General features: G+C 43.4%; 1 protein-coding gene across 2 annotated transcripts in view; it reads right to left on the minus strand.

The window, feature by feature from the left end:
• The window catches only part of LOC310786774 (cell adhesion molecule DSCAM-like), a gene marked incomplete at both ends in the record, with an annotated part of 256515 nt that overhangs the window by 14407 nt on the left and 221791 nt on the right, over positions 1 to 20317 (minus strand). For both annotated transcript variants that reach the window (XM_083648066.1, XM_083648065.1), the window contains 9 exons: positions 1096 to 1386; positions 2250 to 2438; positions 7655 to 7753; positions 9891 to 10054; positions 10280 to 10397; positions 13138 to 13291; positions 13978 to 14111; positions 15454 to 15609; positions 19768 to 19914. In XM_083648066.1, coding sequence (XP_083504192.1) covers positions 1096 to 1386; positions 2250 to 2438; positions 7655 to 7753; positions 9891 to 10054; positions 10280 to 10397; positions 13138 to 13291; positions 13978 to 14111; positions 15454 to 15609; positions 19768 to 19914 — 1452 coding nt within the window. The remainder of the gene's footprint in view (positions 1 to 1095; positions 1387 to 2249; positions 2439 to 7654; positions 7754 to 9890; positions 10055 to 10279; positions 10398 to 13137; positions 13292 to 13977; positions 14112 to 15453; positions 15610 to 19767; positions 19915 to 20317) is intronic.

Raw genomic sequence — 20317 nt, forward strand, 5'->3', positions numbered from 1 at the left:
TAACGGCAGAGAGAGGTGGAGACTGGCATTAAAGTTGTAACGGCAGAGAGATGGAGACTGGCATTAAAGTTGTAACGGCAGAGAGAGGTGGAGACTGGCATCAAAGTTGTAACGGCAGAGAGGTGGAGACTGGCATTAAAGTTATAACGGCTAGATAGACTCGGTGAGGATGCATTATAAAAGTAAGTCTTTTATCGCCAGTTCTTCAACAGTTGGAGTCACTCATCACACTATACAACCTCTGCAGCAGCCAGTGAATCTTGCAGCAAACATTACAGTACCAGACATTAGCCTACTAGCAGAAGCGTCATGCCCATTGTAACTGAGGGGGTAATTGCCCCCTCAGATTTTTGAGAGGTAAAAAAATAAATAAAAATAAATAAAAAATAAAAAAATAAACATAGGCTATAATATTATAGGCTGTGTATGGTAGTTGAAACATAGTTTCAAGTTTACGCTTATGTATGTTTGTAGTTAAAACAAAAACATAAATACTGTATAGGCTACATACAGTACAACACAAAAGGCTGTTATTTACCCTTTGTCGCCACCTGGTGAGTAAATATATATAACTAAAACCATTCAAATTGACAACCGGTCCGCAACTTTTTTTCCCATGTATCTACCAGTCCTTGGCACAAAAAAGGTTGGGAACCCCTGCTCTAGAGGCAAGATTTCTACCTTCTGAAAAGGCAATACCAGCCAAAATAAACATTGTGTTACATTGCTTTGAAACATGTGGTCTCCCTTTTTTGTCAAGTCCATTGAGCCTGGGCAATGTACTTAGTCTGGTGATTATGGATCTTTCCAGGAGGCTGAGCAGTTTGGAAAATAGCCTTATGGTTACACCTGCTCAGTCTGTTAATTTAAAATTAGATATTCCTCTAAATCTGGCATCCAACCCCCCACATTTTTTGCCGCCCTGTGGGCAGCGCCAGAGTTCGCCCCCTCAGATTGTTGGCTTGCATGACGCCCCTGCCTACTAGTGGAGTCGCATGTGGCTGGGCCCACAAAGATATTTCATGGAAAAAGATGCTGATTGGAAAGCAGTATTGTTGTCTGTTGTTTGTTGTCTGCATTTTAAGGACAACTCACTGCCATCGTAGCTGAGTGTGGCGAACTTGAGCCTCTTCTCAGCGTAGCCGGCGCTGTTGTAGACCTTCATCTGCAGCTCGTACCAGGTGGCCTCCTGCAGGTCGTACAGGATGTAGCTCTTGGTCAGGGAGGTGCGCTGGGCGGTGGTCCAGCTGGGCGAGTCCACCGGCCGGTACTCCAGGGTGAAGGAGGTGATGGGACAGCCGCCGTTGTTCCAGCCAATCAGGTTGAGCCGGACCCGGGTGGCATTGATGCTGGTGAAGAGTTCCTGCTCCTTCGCGTACTGCGGCTCTGTGAGGAAGGAGGGAAAGCTTACATGTATGAATCAAATAGCATGAATGAACTCTGGATGAAGGAAAAACTTGCAAATATGCGTTGTAGCAACTGATAATGTAATAAGTTGTACAAAATGAATCAAATGCTTCTCTAAATGGGTCAAAACTGCAATAAAACCTCACCTGTAATTGTAATAAATTGCTGGATAAGTAATAATATATTCTGCCTGATATTGTAGTAATGTGCACCAATTATAATGCAACATTAACTGCTTAATAATATAATAAAATGCATTACATTATCAGGAAAGACATACAAAGGTTCCAGCTAGGTGCTTATTTGTATGGGGTATGCCAAAGGGCAATGGACCTCCAACATCATATGATGTCACGATGACCACTGATGATGTCATGGACATTCTGACAGCAGCTGCATCGCCACATGTGAGATACCAAGTTACAGAGATTCGAGTACCCGCCTCATGGTACTACACTACTTGAACAGTAAGCTGAAGAGCAGTCAACTGAATTCCTGGACTCTGCACACCCTTTCACCACACCCTCACCTGAACATCGATAACAGTGTCCTGACCCGAAGACCTCCACCCGGGGCGAGCGCCAGCTAACTACCGAGACTCAACCTATACAGTCCTTTACAGTCTTCAGAACATCATCATCATTTTTTGCCTATTTAGAGGGACAATTTATTATATTTTGACCAATCATTACACTATCTGGTGGTTATTACCGTATCAGTTTTGCTTCTTTGTTCGAGGAAAGTATTTTTTTTTATACCAAAAAATTATATCCTTTGGAAACTGATGATCACTTCTATATGAAATAATTGCAGTAATTAAATAACAGCTGGTTTGCTCATACCTTTCCCATGGGTCTTTGCCTCAATGATCTCACTGATGCGTCCGGGCCCCACTGCATTCTGGGCCGTGAGGGTGAACTTGTACCAGGTGCCGCACTTGAGGTTCTCCAGACGGTAGGAGCGCTCGCTGGGACTGATGGGGAAGTTGCCCCACTGCTCACTGTTGTCCTCTGAGTACTGCAGGATGTAGCCTGGAGGACAGGTAAGGTCATGGCAAACTTTATGATCTCAGATAGGGAAATTCAGGTGGGCAAGGTGCAAAAACACCTAGCAGTCACAAAAACACCTAGCAGTCACAAAAACACCTAGCAGTCACAAAGACACCTAGCAGTCACAAAAACACCTAGCAGTCACAAAAACACCCAGCAGTCACAAAGACACCTAGCGGTCACAAAGACACCTAGCAGTCACAAAAACACCTAGCAGTCACAAAAACACCTAGCAGTCACAAAAACACCTAGCAGTCACAAAAACACCTAACAGTCACAAAGACACCTAGCAGTCAGAAAAACACCTAACAGTCACAAAGACACCTAACAGTCACAAAAACACCTAACAGTCACAAAGACACCTAGCAGTCATAAAAACACCCAGCAGTCACAAAGACACCTAGCAGTCACAAAAACACCTAGCAGTCACAAAAACACCTAGCAGTCACAAAAACACCTAACAGTCACAAAGACACCTAGCAGTCAGAAAAACACCTAGCAGTCAACAAAGTCACCTAACAGTCACAAAAACACCTAACAGTCACAAAGACACCTAGCAGTCAGAAAAACACTTAGCAGTCAACAAAGACACCTAACAGTCACAAAGACACCTAACAGTCACAAAGACACCTAGCAGTCACAAAAACACCTAGCAGTCACAAAAACACCTAACAGTCACAAAGTCACAAAAACACCTAGCAGTCACAAAAACACCTAGCAGTCAACAAAGACACCTAGCAGTCACAAAAACACCTAGCAGTCACAAAGACACCTAGCAGTCACAAAAACACCTAGCAGTCACAAAAATACCCAGCAGTCATAAAAACACCGTGTCACAAAAACACCTAGCAGTCACAAAGACACCTAGCAGTCACAAAAACGCCTAGCAGTCACAAAAACACCCAGCAGTCACAAAGACACCTAGCAGTCACAAAGACACCTAGCAGTCACAAAAACACCTAGTAGTCACAAAAACACCTAACAGTCACAAAGACACCTAACGGTCACAAAGACACCTAGCAGTCAGAAAAACACTTAGCAGTCAACAAAGACACCTAACAGTCACAAAGACACCTAACAGTCACAAAGACACCTAGCAGTCAGAAAAACACTTAGCAGTCAACAAAGACACCTAACAGTCACAAAAACACCTAGCAGTCACAAAAACACCTAGCGGTCACAAAAACACCTAGCAGTCACAAAAACACCTAGCAGTCACAAAAACACCTAACAGTCACAAAGTCACAAAAACACCTAGCAGTCACAAAAACACCTAGCAGTCAACAAAGACACCTAGCAGTCACAAAAACACCTAGCAGTCACAAAGACACCTAGCAGTCACAAAAACACCTAACAGTCACAAAGTCACAAAAACACCTAGCAGTCACAAAAACACCTAGCAGTCACAAAAACACCCAGCAGTCATAAAAACACCTAGCAGTCACAAAGACACCTAGCAGTCACAAAAACACCTAGCAGTCACAAAGACACCTAACAGTCACAAAGACACCTAGCAGTCACAAAAACACCTAGCAGTCACAAAAACACCTAGCAGTCACAAAAACACCTAACAGTCACAAAGACACCTAGCAGTCACAAAGACACCTAGCAGTCACAAAAACACCTAGCAGTCACAAAGACACCTAACAGTCACAAAGACACCTAGCAGTCACAAAAACACCCAGCAGTCACAAAGACACCTAGCAGTCACAAAGACACCTAGCAGTCACAAAAACACCTAGCAGTCACAAAGACACCTAACAGTCACAAAGACACCTAGCAGTCACAAAAACACCCAGCAGTCACAAAGACACCTAGCAGTCACAAAAACACCTAGCAGTCACAAAGACACCTAGCAGTCACAAAAACACCTAGCACCTAGCAGTCACAAAAACACCTAGCAGTCTAGCAGTCACAAAAACACCTAGCAGTCAACAAAGACACCTAGCAGTCACAAAAACACCTAGCAGTCACAAAGACACCTAGCAGTCACAAAAACACCTAACAGTCACAAAGTCACAAAAACACCTAGCAGTCACAAAAACACCTAGCAGTCACAAAAACACCCAGCAGTCATAAAAACACCTAGCAGTCACAAAGACACCTAGCAGTCACAAAAACACCTAGCAGTCACAAAGACACCTAACAGTCACAAAGACACCTAGCAGTCACAAAGACACCTAGCAGTCACAAAAACACCTAGCAGTCACAAAAACACCTAGCAGTCACAAAAACACCTAACAGTCACAAAGACACCTAGCAGTCACAAAGACACCTAGCAGTCACAAAAACACCTAGCAGTCACAAAGACACCTAACAGTCACAAAGACACCTAGCAGTCACAAAAACACCCAGCAGTCACAAAGACACCTAGCAGTCACAAAAACACCTAGCAGTCACAAAGACACCTAGCAGTCACAAAAACACCTAGCAGTCACAAAGACACCTAACAGTCACAAAGACACCTAGCAGTCACAAAAACACCCAGCAGTCACAAAGACACCTAGCAGTCACAAAAACACCTAGCAGTCACAAAGACACCTAGCAGTCACAAAAACACCTAGCACCTAGCAGTCACAAAAACACCTAGCAGTCACAAAAACACCTAGCAGTCACAAAAACACCTAACAGTCACAAAGACACCTAGCAGTCAGAAAAACACCTAACAGTCACAAAGACACCTAACGGTCACAAAGACACCTAGCAGTCAGAAAAACACTTAGCAGTCAACAAAGACACCTAACAGTCACAAAGACACCTAACAGTCACAAAGACACCTAGCAGTCAGAAAAACACTTAGCAGTCAACAAAGACACCTAACAGTCACAAAAACACCTAGCAGTCACAAAAACACCTAGCGGTCACAAAAACACCTAGCAGTCACAAAAACACCTAACAGTCACAAAGTCACAAAAACACCTAGCAGTCACAAAAACACCTAGCAGTCAACAAAGACACCTAGCAGTCACAAAAACACCTAGCAGTCACAAAGACACCTAGCAGTCACAAAAACACCTAACAGTCAGAAAGTCACAAAAACACCTAGCAGTCACAAAAACACCTAGCAGTCAACAAAGACACCTAGCAGTCACAAAAACACCTAGCAGTCACAAAGACACCTAGCAGTCACAAAAACACCTAGCAGTCACAAAAACACCCAGCAGTCATAAAAACACCTAGCAGTCACAAAGACACCTAGCAGTCACAAAAACACCTAGCAGTCACAAAAACACCCAGCAGTCATAAAAACACCTAGCAGTCACAAAAACACCCAGCAGTCACAAAAACACCTAGCAGTCACAAAGACACCTAACAGTCACAAAGACACCTAGCAGTCACAAAAACACCTAGCAGTCACAAAAACACCTAGCAGTCACAAAAACACCTAGCAGTCACAAAGACACCTAGCAGTCACAAAAACACCTAGCAGTCAACAAAGACACCTAGCAGTCACAAAAACACCTAACAGTCACAAAGACACCTAGCAGTCACAAAAACACCTAGCAGTCACAAAAACACCTAACAGTCACAAAGACACCTAGCAGTCACAAAAACACCTAACAGTCACAAAAACACCCAGCAGTCACAAAGACACCTAGGAGTCACAAAAACACCTAGCAGTCACAAAAACACCTAGCAGTCACAAAAACACCTAACAGTCACAAAGACACCTAGCAGTCACAAAAACACCTAACAGTCACAAAAACACCTAACAGTTACAAAAACACCTAGGAGTCACAAAAACACCTAGCAGTCACAAAGACACCTAGCAGTCACAAAAACACCTAACAGTCACAAAGACACCTAGCAGTCACAAAAACACCTAACAGTCACAAAAACACCTAGCAGTCACAAAAACACCTAGCAGTCACAAAGACACCTAGCAGTCACAAAAACACCCAGCAGTCACAAAGACACCTAGCAGTCACAAAAACACCTAGCAGTCACAAAAACACCTAGCAGTCACAAAGACACCTAGCAGTCACAAAAACACCTAGCAGTCACAAAGACACCTAGCAGTCACAAAAACACCTAGCAGTCACAAAGACACCTAACAGTCACAAAGACACCTAGCAGTCACAAAGACACCTAACAGTCACAAATACACCTAACAGTCATAAAAACACCCAGCAGTCACAAAGACACCTAGCAGTCACAAAGACACCTAACAGTCACAAAGACACCTAACAGTCACAAAAACACCCAGCAGTCACAAAAACACCTAGCAGTCACAAAGACAATTAGCAGTCACAAAAACACCTAACAGTCACAAAAACACCTAGCAGTCACAAAGACACCTAGCAGTCACAAAGACACCTAGCAGTCACAAAAACACCCAGCAGTCACAAAGACACCTAGCAGTCACAAAAGCACCTAGCAGTCACAAAGACACCTAGCAGTCACAAAGACACCTAGCAGTCACAAAAACACCTAGCAGTCACAAAGACACCTAGCAGTCACAAAAACACCTAACAGTCACAAAAACACCTAGCAGTCACAAAGACACCTAGCAGTCACAAAGACACCTAGCAGTCACAAAGACACCTAGCAGTCACAAAGACACATAGCAGTCACAAAAACACCTAGCAGTCACAAAAACACCCAGCAGTCACAAAAACACCCAGCAGTCACAAAAACACCTAACAGTCACAAAGACACCTAGCAGTCACAAAAACACCCAGCAGTCACAAAAACACCTAGCAGTCACAAAGACAACTAGCAGTCACAAAAACACCTAACAGTCACAAAGACACCTAGCAGTCACAAAGACACCTAGCAGTCACAAAAACACCTAGCAGTCACAAAGACAAATATAACAATGGTTCAATATCACTTCTTCCATCCCTCCTAGTCCTAACGCATTATGCTCTCTCTGTCACACACACACACACACACACACACACACACACACACATGCTCTCTCTCTCTCTTCTTCCCCTCTCTCTCTCACTCACTCACTCTCTCTCTCACACACACACATTGTTTCCAAGCACCCTTGCTCTGGCGTATTCTGAAACAAAATGCATGTAGAGACATAAATATTTCATATATAGGAGACTACATTATCCCTAAGAAAAACAAGCTGTGCGTCAGGGTTGCAACCAACCAAGCTGACGTGTAAAAGTAAAATATGTGAGATAAAATATCAAATCTGTTGGTATATAGAGAAAGGGGGAACTGTGGGGTGTGTGTCTGACCTCTTATGGAGCTGCCTCCGTTGTCTCCTGGGATCCAGGACAGCGTTATTGAAGTGGTGGTGGTTTTGGTCACTGTAAGGCGAGGCTGGTCCGGTGGAACTGGAGGAAGGAAAACAACTCCAGGCCATCAAGATGAAACAGGAAATACAAGGTTTAGGACCGGGGGTATGTGACACCATATATACAAGGTTTAGGACCGGGGGTATGTGACACCATATCCAGTATTCATGGGGTCGTCTTCCCATTGGATCCATCCAGAGATTTGTTTACTGGGTAACTTTACTAACTCCAATCTTAAAAATAGCCACACTACTGTATACGACTCAACAAAATGTTGCTGGCCATTGCTAAGAAATGGTATTGTGTTCAAATGGAAATCAGATGCCCCCCTCCCAATTGGAATGTGGCTCTCTGAAATGAATGGCGGTATACCCCCAGAGAAAATAACTGACCTTTGTGGATTATAAGGAAAACCTCCCATCGCACCAGATTGATTGTGCCTCTGTTTAGTTAGTCCTGTATTGACTATATACCATACTGTATATGATCCTTTGTGGTTATTGTGGACAGTGTCTATTTGATTTGAACTTTGAATTGTTTATCGTTTGCTGTCTTATAGACTTTGTCATTTGTTGGATGTATGCCGTTTGTTATTATGTTTGACTTTATGTTTTGACTTTGGAAAAATAACTAAGTAAGTAACTCAATAAAATAAAAAGGTTTACGAAAGTGAATTTGCACTCTGCCCTGTTTGAACGACAGTCGTCTGCTCCTGAGGTGTGTAAATCTATTAACACCTTTAGACAGGTGATGTTTTGTCTTATCAGACGATCACATGAAGAGCAGCAACACACTCCAAACATCACCTGTGTCTAGGTGTTAATGAATTGACCTTTTGACAACACAGTCATATTGAGGCTGTTTACACTCGCTTTTAAAATGTGCTTTGCGGGGATGGGAAAACAAGTGGACCATGCTAAATACACGAGACCACCAAGAGAAGAAGCACCATCACTCAAACCCGTTGGCCAGGTGGCCCGGGACCCATTTGACCACATATCTTTTGTGGTGTAAACACTAATGCGTCCTGATGCATCCACAGGACCGCCTACTCAACTGGCGTCCTCTGCGTTTGTGTCACTTCCATGCGTCTTGGTTGAAATAGCCTGCAATTATTATTATTAATAATAATAATAATAATAATAATTAAAAAAAAAAAATAATAATAATGTGCGGTGCGTGCACGATGGAGGCTTCGCGCGGCCGACACGGGTTCGAAACCGACGACCCGAGGTCCTTTGCCGCATGTCATCCCCTCTCTCTCTCCTCAGCTTTCCTGTCTGACAATTATATTGATAAACAAAATCTGTGCGGTGCCGCCCGCTACTGAGTACTGTACTATACAAATGCAAAAAAACACACTATAGAATGTGTTTTTAGCATGGCGGGTCATGACTTTATGGAGGCGACCTGTCACAGTAGAAGGAGAAACACGGGTTGGACACTAATGCAGAATGTGTGTCGACTGTTCTCAGAAACTACGTGTTTGTGCGACAGCAGAGACGTCCTTGGTGATCATGAGGTTAAAAACAACATCGCATTCGGTCTTTGCAAACTGAAATGATGTAGCCTACATGTTTATTTGCATATCGAGTGGAGGAGTGAGATCCGATCACAAGTGGTCGCTCGAGACGCATGTGGAGACACATTCCAGCCAGCTCAGTCTCATTGACACCTTGCGAGCAGATAACCGTGTGCATACTCTGTCATTCTTTGAAATCTGATTGGTAGTTGTTGAGAAGGTTTGGTTGAGATGTGTGTCTTTTCTCCTTTTCTACGCCGTGCATAGAGACACTGCGGAGCGCGTCATCATCGACAAACCACGCCCAAAACGGGGGAAAGCAAAACCCCCCCCCCCCAATCCTGGCATTCTCCTATGTCACGTGTTGCACACAAAGATCATGTATACGGAAGATGAACACTCCAACTTACTTCCTTGACAGCTAGATGCAAATTTCTCTTCTCGTCAATTCTCAATGGCTTCCTTGTTTTGCTCGGGAGTACAAACACACTTTAATTGGAGATGTTTAACATTTGTTGTCTGCGCAGCCCCACCACACAACAGCTTTTAGCCATGTTTAATTCAAGGAAAATGACGCTGGTGTATGGAAGTGAATGGAGAGCTTTTCCCCCGTGATGGGCGTGGCCTATTTCACGCAGTGTCTCTATGGCTCACCTTGAACCTGCAGGTTGAGGACGATCTTGTCCGGCCCGAAGCTGTTACTGGCCAGGCAGGTGTAGTTGCCGGAGTCCTCGGCTTTCACCGTGCGGATCACCAGGCTGCCGTTGCCGTGGACGCTGCGGCGGCTGTCCATCACCACCGGCGCTGGGGTTCCATTGCTGAAGACGCAGAAATGTGTTTTAGGGTTGATGTGTTTCAAATACAGTAGCTTCATGTTGACAATGTCACACACTTCATTGTCTGCACTTGAAGCACAAGACTTTGTAGCTATTCTGACCGGTCCAAATGAATCCATCAGTGGCAAATGTCCTGTCAAAAGCTCATATTAAGCATATCCGTTATCTATCTGGGCCGGCTTTGTGGTGAAACGGCTGTGTACTCACGTCTCCTTCAGCCACTTGATGGTGGGGGAGGGGTCGCCCACCGCCTTGCAAGGCAGCACAATGTCCCTCATCCAGGGGGTCGTCACCGTCCGGTTGAAGGTGAGGATCCGAGCCGGAGCTGCAAAAGCACAAAAATCCCTCATCAGCCCGAGGTGGAGATACAGTATCACACACTAACACAGCCACGAATAACAGGGTTCCCACACTTCTTGCATGGCACCGTAACCCCGGCGTTACGTTTCTGATTTTTTGCTGTTCATCTGTCATTTACAGTATGTGATTAATTAGGTAGTTAATTCTGAACAATGCTGTTCATGCTACATACCAAATTAACCGGCTGAATCTTGCGCATCGAACCATGTCTTCCTTTTTCAGATCAGATCAACACAGCAGAAGTTATAGATGTCTTTGTACAAAGACAAAGACAACATTTCAGATTATTTGGCTTTTTCAAATGGCTTTTTATAATGGCTTTTTTGGAAATCTGCCTAGGTATCTCCCTATAAAAACCACTGCCAAATACTCATGTTTTGTTATTTTTTCATCTTCTTTGAGTTGGGATGTGGTAAGGCCTGTGGCTATGTCTCCATTGGGTTTCTAGCCATAAATACAACAACCACAGGTAACTGTTTACACTCTAAAAGTGTTTTTTATTCTAGGCGAGAATCAACCACTGTGTTTGAGCTGGTATTACTCAGGGTCAGTAACACATAGAGTCACTCTGACACTTGGAACAGAAACTTCAAAGTCTTACCTTTCAGAAAAGGTCAGGCAGTTGTCTGTAACCCTAGCGGTTCAGCCACAGTAAGCATTTTAGTTTGGGTATGTCGTTTTCACCATTTTCTTCAGAAATAGGTGGCTTTAGAAGAGGTAAATCAAATTCAAGGACTTTTCAAGGACTTTCCAGGGCCAATTTCCCTCAAATTCAAGGAGCCAACATGGCACAGTTTGAGACATGTATCAAGGTTAGGTACTGTTACAACACTGAGGATTTTTAGAATGAGACCGTGACCAGTCTCATGATAACGTGACCTTTCCTGGTGTGTGAAACAAAGACGCACAGAGGGTGGGAGACACATTATGCAGACAATGCAACGCAGCTTATTGCTAATGTGAAGTAAAAAAAAAAATCAAAAGAACTTAATAAAATATCTAAAATATATCCAAAATATATCAATTCAACCACTTTCAATAACTCGATTTTCAAAAACTTTCAAGGCCTTGATTTTTTTTCCTCTCAAATTCACAAACTTTCAAAGATTTTGAGGACCCGTGTGGGAACCCTGAAATAAATATGTTGTCCCGATTGAGATGGGCCTTATGGAAACACCAACACAACGGAATTTCTGCAGCTTATCGGCAATAGCTATAAATACTCAAGCACTCTAGGATGCATTTGTTTCGATTTTCACTGGGTTCACTTTCCATCACTAACACTGCAGGCCGGGGTGAGGCTGTTGCTTTCTCCGGCTGAGCTGTAGAGCGGGGGAGGAGGGGACATCCATCACCTCCACCTCGGACAGGATGTGAGAGCGGGGGAGGAGGGGACATCCATCACCTCCACCTTGGACAGGATGTGAGCATCCTGATAGGAGGTGCGGGTCCTGACTCCAGGCACCACGGGGTCTATCGCCGCCTGCTATCAGCTTATCAGCTCTCACCAAAGCATGGGAAGTGCTGACAGGGCCAAAGGACATACTGGCAACCAGTTGCTTTTTCACCCCCCAGATATACGAGGGATCAGCCGAGCAGCATTTTGGTAAACAAACTGCGTCACTGGGTGGCTCCCTATGGAGCCTGAGTTTGAGCGTCTGACTCTAGCCGCCTGACCCTGTTTACAATTTTAAAACTGCGACAGTTCACACAACTTTAACATGACATGCACTATTATACATCAAACTCTTGAGCTAATTCTGCTCTCACTCAGAATGTCAAAATATAAGCGATGTGACGTCTACTTTTTGAGATATCAACGTTTGTTTGGCACAACTCATATACTAGTTAACTGCCATGGGGTTGCGCATTTTTGGGTGGTCACGCTGATTCGTCCTATACTGTAGGTGTAGAGAGTTGCAGCGAGGGCGGGGACAGAGGACAGAGTTTCTCACCTGTGATGACATTGAGTGGCAAAGTTTGGCCCTTATCCAATGTTATTCAAATACTGTAAAATGCTGTAAATAAATATGATACACTTCTCTTGGTTGATACACACCTGCCCACACTGTAGCAAAATATACGTGGGGAAAAACAGGTTGCTTGTGCATAACTTCTGCCACATGTGCTTCAAATCCCTGCTCATGCATCTTTATTTATTTCTTCACATAATTTGGTCTGCCTGCGCACCCCCCCCCCACCCAACAGATCGGCACTGAGACACAGAGGCTTTGCACACACACACACACACACACACACACACGCACGCACGCACGCACGCACGCACGCACGCACGCACGCACGCACAGAGTAAATAAAAGAAATAAATAATAATAAGTAAATAAATAAATAAATAAATAAATAGGGACCTGAGAATTCCCATAATTATGCATCCCTCCTCCCACATTACATCTGATATCTCTGGTTTCTAGCTTTGGAAGACATTTGTTCACTTTTGAAAGCATTGACTGAACTTTTGCATTTTTGTGTACATAGTCTTTTGTTAAGAAGAAGTAGCCTACAGGAGCTGAGATTGATCTTTAGAATTATTGACTGTAATTCTAAATACACATCATAGTAAGAAATATTAAACTCATGTAAATGATATAAGGATAATGTATTTGGGGGGGGGGGGGCGGGCATAAATTCATGTGTCTCAACGTGCGTTTGACTATCAAATTGTGCGAAGGAAGCGCTCCACCTACCCTCGGCCATGGGTTTGACGGTGATGATGTCACTGGCGTTTCCGCGGCCCGCAGCAGTGACGGCCACCACCCAGATGCTGTACTGGCGGTTTCTGCTCAGGTTGGGGATGCGGTAGAAGAAAACGTCTGGGGCCGCCTCAAACTCACTGCTCACCTGGGAGGATGGAGACATTCAACAAGGGCTTACCTGCTAGTCTCACATGGTCAGACCCAACATCTTACGTCAGTACACTTCCAGCGACGGAGGGTCTGAATCACAACTTCAAATTTTCGGGTTTTCGCAGACACATCGTTCAGCGAAATCTCATTGGCTGGGCTGTTACGGAAGTCCGGAATGCCGTCCGTGGTTGGTCAATTCATGTCTGTCACGCCTCTTTTTATTTGTCTTGGGGGGCGGCTGGCTACTGTGAGACTACCTTGCAGCTGCAGCACCAGTTATAGACTTTCTTTCAGTTGTTTGTTATTTATTATTTGTTGTTATTCATCTAACTGATTGTATATTTCAAAACATGCTTGATTGTTATCAACCTAAAATTCATGTTAATCACAACAATGTCAGAACATCTTTTACAGGGCAAAAGGTGACTGAAGGGTCTACTTTCAAACCACGCAATTCAAATTGTAAACTGAAACTGCATAATACTATTGCATAATAATCACACAGCCTTCATTCTCAACCATTCCTTAATAGATTGGGTATAAGAACTTTATTAATGGGAACAGCAGAGTAGTTTCTCTTTTAATGGAAAACCCAATTGCTGAATTGATTGAATTGAGGATGAACTGATCTCAACGCACTGCGTCGAGCGGTTCCTCTTACTGTTGAGCAGTTCCTCTTACCGTGGGATGTGGGTTGGAGCAGAAGACGGTGTACTTCCTGATGATGCCGTTGACTTTGAGAGGAGGCAGCCAGGACACAAACACCACGGAGTTGGATGCAGCTGCTGCCTTCACACCCGCCGGAGGGCCGGGAACTGAGGGCAGGAGAAGAACAAGCCCCAGTTGATATATTTCCTACACAAAACTATAACTAAAAATATTAGCATAAGGAATAACTTTAATATTAGCATTAGGAATAACTTTAATATTACCATTAGGAATAACTTTAATATTACCATTAGGAATAACTTTGTGTGCTGCTTTCCACAATACCAAGATACTTTTTTTTTTACACTGATCATCAAACAAGATCATGAAAATTCCGGACTTTCAGTGGGATTTATCATTCTAGTAAGTGCAGCTTCAAACGCTACTAATTCTTGCAGGACATACAGGAATTAGAGCTCTCCACTTCATTTGCTAATTTAAGACCCTGACCACTCGTTGGCTCAGTTTGAGTGTTGGGATGTCTTCATTGCTGTAGAATATTGACTATTTTGTAGAGCCCGACCGATATATCGGTCCACCGATATTATCGATCCACCGATATTATCGGCCGATAACGATATATCGGTATCGGCCAATATATTGGCCGATATTGCAGATATTCTTATAGACAAGATTCAAGATTCAAGATTTTTATTGTCACTCCGTGGTACAAGTATCACGTGTGAAATTCTTGTGCTGTAGACTCCGTTTACAACATAGTACAAATATAACAGGGCATATGAGTGCAAAAACAACAAGAGACACAACAAGCAATAAGGCGGTAGAGTGATAAGACAAGTCAGAGACAGTGGCATATCCACTGCACATAGGTGCACATGTTATGTTGTTATGACAGTTATGTTATAGACAGCATGTTGTGTATATTTGATCTTTTTTCTGAACTATTTGTTCTATTTCTTGTGTTTTTGTATTTCTAGTTATTTATAATTATTAAATTGCCAGTGAAGTTTAGTGTTTCATTGCATTGATTTCATTGCCTTTTGGACAATAAAGTTGATTGATAAGCTGTAAAATATCCTGCCTACATTACATATCTCAAGTCATGTCAACTCATATCTTTGTCAAGTGTTTGATATTTGAGGGATCATTGCAAAAGAAATCGTGTAATATAATGTGTATATATAATACAAGAATATTGGCCGATATATCGATATCGGAAATGTTTTACTCCCTAATATCGGTATCGGCCTAAAAAATCCAGTATCAGTCGGGCTCTACTATTTTGCACAACTGATAGTTCATGTAAAGAGTAGACATATTTCCTTAGGGCTACACAACAGCCAGACAGCCAGTGAGTCAAAGCTACACTTCACAACACGTCAATCTGAACATGAGGTAAAGTAGCTGGGAGACCCAAGCAGCCAGTGTGATTGGTGAGCTGCCTTTGGTCTCGTTCATCTTGAGAGTTGATCATGTTTCTGGTCCTACCGTCCTCCTTGGTGCGAGTATAGATCTGCTCGCTGCGAACCCCGTCGCCTGCTCTGGTGAAGGCCAACACCTGGATGCTGTAGTTGGTGTACTTCTCCAGCCCATCCAGCTCCAGAGAGGGCTTGGAGGTCGTCACGTTCCTGATCTCTCCGAGCTCTGATGGACAGGAAAAACAGGGGAGGACAGGATTTTTAGTGGGGGCATCTTAAGTCAAAGGCCTTATCGAAAGCAACTGTCCTATCATAAATCATCTGGTGGTATGACAAGCTGCCCCTGTGCCCAGGCGCGGACTGCAGCATTGGGCGCTTTGGGCCGATGCCCGGTGGCCTGGCAGGGCCTGCAATTTTTTTTTTTTTTTGCAGGCCAGGCAGGCCACTCACTGAACAGCAGGCCAGGCAGGCCAGTATGTATAAGTGTTCCTTGTTGCGCAGATAGCAGGCAGGCAGGCTGCAGGCAGCCAGGCAGGGAGGAATGAATTAACTTTTCAGTCAGAAGCTGCTGAGACCCCAGCGTGGGTGGGCGGGGCTTGCTGTTCAATGGTGCCAAAATGGAGAAGAAAAGAGGTGCAGAGAGGTGGAAAGCGTGGAGCCTATGTTGTGTCTTGGCCTAAACTACAATATCAGTGGTAGACAATTGTCTATTGCCTCTAGAATATTCGAGAGAAATTAAATTAATAACACAGTTTGTATTTATTTATTTATTTATTTATTTATTTATTTATTTATTTATTTATTTATGTATTTATTTATTATTTATTTATTTATATTAGGCTATATAAAAAATCCCATTGGTCAAATAAAAACAGTAGTGAATAAACTGAAAGTATGGGTTCGATTGCTTTTGGGGTTTTCTTTACAAAAGTGGAGAAGGAGGCAGAAGCAGCACTAGCACTGCAGCAGGTGCTCCTGCAGAGCTGGAGGTGATGTTGAACTTATCAGAATTAGGAACCTTCAGGTAGGCTACAATTTCAGAGCATAAAGTGAAACATGTAGTAGGCTATATGCTTATTGCTTTCACATTAATGTGCTTTATGAGATTATCAGGACTGCACAATACAGTTTAAAGTGGAGATGAAGCAGTTTGATTTTATTATTTTTGTATTTGCATTTAACCTCAGACAAGACAAGACAGGACACTGCACTCTTCCTTAAATGAAGTTTGCTGTGAAGCTTTTGTACAGAGGCATGTTTTTGTTTTTACGTCTTCATATTATACTTGCAGTTATCTAGGCAATGTTGAATTCTATTAGTGAACAAATAGGTAACACGTAACATCACATTAGCATTATATTCACCAAATCTTGCTTCAAATGGCCCAAATTTTTCACCAGCGACCGTTGTGTCACTGAACACACAGCTGTGTAAAAATAAAAAATACAGCGATATATCGTCTTTCTGAAATATCAGTACGTTTTGAGGGGGGGGGGAGAAATTGTGCTATATTGCCATATTGATTTTATTGCACAGGCTTAGTGACTAATACATCACTAGTGACTAATATATCACACAGCAGATGACATCACATACATAAAAGTCAACATCTGGCCCGAGGGTATCACACCACAGCCTTGAGTGTGATGTCATAATCATAAAGTTTGAACAACACTGTGTCCAAGGTCCACAGTGGCTGGCCTTGACTCTCAGCTGTGAGGGCTTGAATGATTGATGTCTCACTGCTTATTCGTTCACTCCTCTCTGTCCTTATCCCGTCATCACTCTGCTCTTCTCAATATTATCCAGGAGCAAAATTAAACTGAAAAGAATATTTTATATCGGGACAATATTATACAGTATGACCTCATATCTCTGGAATTGAGTTCGGCCAGTAGCTTTACTTCAAGGGGTTATATCGGTTTGTTCTAGTGCAGGGGTTCCCAACCTTTTTTGGCTCGTGAACCTATTTTGATATGATGTCACCTAGTATGCATCTTTTTCCCCGCAGAATTCTGCCTTTAATCTGAGAATTCTGACTTTATTCTCAGAATCCTGATTTAAAGTTATAATCTCAAAGATTTTCACCTAAATAAAATAAAATAAAATTAAGAGTCACTCACAATGTTGATTGAGGCTATATGGTCCATTTATGGAAGCCTTTGCAGTATATAGTGACATTATGTCACATAATGTCACATAATCCAACACTGTTTGGATGTCACCTGCAATTACCATTCATCGCCATAGGTGTCACCCAAGAGAACAAAGCTGAAATCTTAGAGATTATCACTTTAAAGTCAGAACTAAAACAATAAAAAAAAAATCGCAAGTGACCCTAATCATCTTCGGTAGTATTAAATTGGGTCTGGTGTAAAACTTTTTTATTTTTTTTATTTTTTTAAAGAAATTTCAGCCGACCCTTTTTGAATTCAATGCGACCCCACTTAGGGTCACGACCCTAAGGTTGGGAACCACTGTTCTAGTGTATTAATACACTTTCACGCTCACATTTTATGTATCATATTAATGCAACAGCACACTCAGTTATTCTCTCAATAGGAAATGGAGAGTGTGGACCGTGGTCAAAACTAGTTGATTCCAGCAACACTGGTAATGAAAAATGAAAAGAAAAAGAAAAAAGCACCATCATTCTTTTTTACAAAGGACTTGCACCTCCCTCTGCTGGTCAATGAGCTTAAGTTCAATGAATCATGACGGCTATTATCTGAGGGGAGGGCCTGCACAAACATGCAGTATCACAAGGTTGAGTTGTGTTGTGGATAGAAAACATACATTTAATTTAACCAGATTATATAATCATACATAGCACAAGTTACATGTGAATTATGTACGTGTACTGTGTATAACCTAAACTATGTGTACTGTTACAGTCATCCCCCTTATCTCATAGATATAATATTTACTTATATATGCTATGGCTGATCTATCTTTGATGTGTGTAGCTGCCTCTTTATAAGGACAAATTGGAACCCAGTGGAGCTCACAGAGAAGACGACCCACAAGGCGGCTTGTTGGACAGCCTATGCTAGCTTATACTTTGGTTGTGCACTGTTTACCTTTTATGTTCTGTCCCACTTATGGGACTACCTGTGCACGAGAGGATTACTGTACTCCTCACGCATACAACCGAGTGGTGCTGGCCCAGTGACGTGACCGGCCAGGACCGCTTCGGAAGGCCACGTCTGAGTGAGTAGCCTACTTGCATGTCAACGGATAAATCAGCCTTTCCATTCTTTCAATGTTCATGACTTCATGTTACAATTATCGACGTAGTAAACCCCTAGACAACGAACGATGCCAAGTTAATTAATGAAAGCCACGGCTAGATATATGGGAGCTCATGTTCGAGATATGAGCCATGGCCTAATGCGAATTGTAACAGCACATACAGTAAGCACATGTCGTGTGCCAATAACAACACCTACATTCAACCGTCAGCATTCTCTTTCTATCCAAACTTGCCAAACTTGAATGACCCGGTTCCTCCTAGCACTGTTTCTTTCTTGGACTGTTACCATGCAGACTAGTTCTAGCCGCCAAGTCCTGAGCAGTCATGTTCCATAGGCGGGCCGATGTGATGTGACAGACTGGGGGTCAAAGTTAACCGCGCTGTCACAACCCATCCCCACTGACACATTCCCGCCATGTGACAATGGCAGAGCATGCCGTCTGGCTTCCACAGCGCCCGCCAGCCTGTTGGCCCACAGAGGAGGCTGTACTCACCCTCCTTAATTAGCCTGTAGGAAAGAGCTGGAGGCCTACAGACTCACACGAGCCATCTTACAGGGGGAGGCTAAGCCACTATCACTACCAGTCTGCCTTTATGTCTGCTAGCAGTCTGGGGACATAGGTAAAGAATAACGATGGGCTCACATGAAGACTACACTTCAGCAAAACAGATTTGATTCACAGATAATCAACGCTACTCTATGTACTGTATGGGATTCTGTGTGTTGAGTTTTGGAGTTTTGAGTTGAGTTTTTCTGTGAAGCCAGTTTGGGATTTGCGATGCTTTCTATATATATTTTCTGAATAAAAGAATGTACTCTTGATTGAAATGTTCACAACGCATACCATTAAGGCTTATAGTCCTTCACGCAGCTGACCCGGGTTCGAATCCAACCTGTGGTCATTTGCTGCATGTCCTCCCCTCTCTCCCTCCCTGCTTTCCTGTCGATGCCTAGCCCATACTATCCTATCAAATAAAGGGAAAATGGCCCAAAAAATAATAATAAAAAAAAGGCGTGCTGGGGGAAAGTCTCCTGCACACACAATGTTATTTCTCTACTGTATATCACATAAACTTTCTGCATCACCTTAGTGTCTCTAAAGTCGTGTACAGGCATGAGTGAGGGTGTACCTCCGTCAGGCAGGTTGGCCCAGTAGATGACCCTGAAGCCCTGCAGGTTTCCGTTCAGGGCTTCTTTAGGAGGAGTCAGCCAGGACAGGGAGATGACCTCTGGAGACGTGGCTGTGGCCTGGACGTTCTCTGGAGGACGACTGGGCACTTAAAGAGGAAAGAAAGAACCAGAGAGCAGACAATCCATCAAAACTGTTTGTGACCAAGCTTACTGATTTAGAGGGGCGTTCGCGATGCAGTAACATCCGGATTTAGGCGCCAGGGGGGGGCTAGGGGGGGCTTTAGCCCCCCCTGAAATTAGCCAAGCCCGCCCTGTAAACTAGGCTAATACATCATAGTAGAAATGAAAATTCCCAGCGTACTTGAACACAGCATTTACACACCTCTGGCTGTCTGAGAACCGGGCCGGCCCATTTTTTATGGAGGGGTTCTCACCCTACTGGCAAGTGATTATGGCGCCTATTATGCCATGGTGTGATAGAAGGACCTCCCCCTCTGCTCTGCTCAAAGTGGCCTGCTCCATCTCAAAGCGTCTCTCTCGGTCCGCGCC

Source organism: Poromitra crassiceps, assembly GCF_964638095.1.
Source record: "Poromitra crassiceps genome assembly, chromosome: 1".
Taxonomy (NCBI): domain Eukaryota; kingdom Metazoa; phylum Chordata; class Actinopteri; order Beryciformes; family Melamphaidae; genus Poromitra; species Poromitra crassiceps.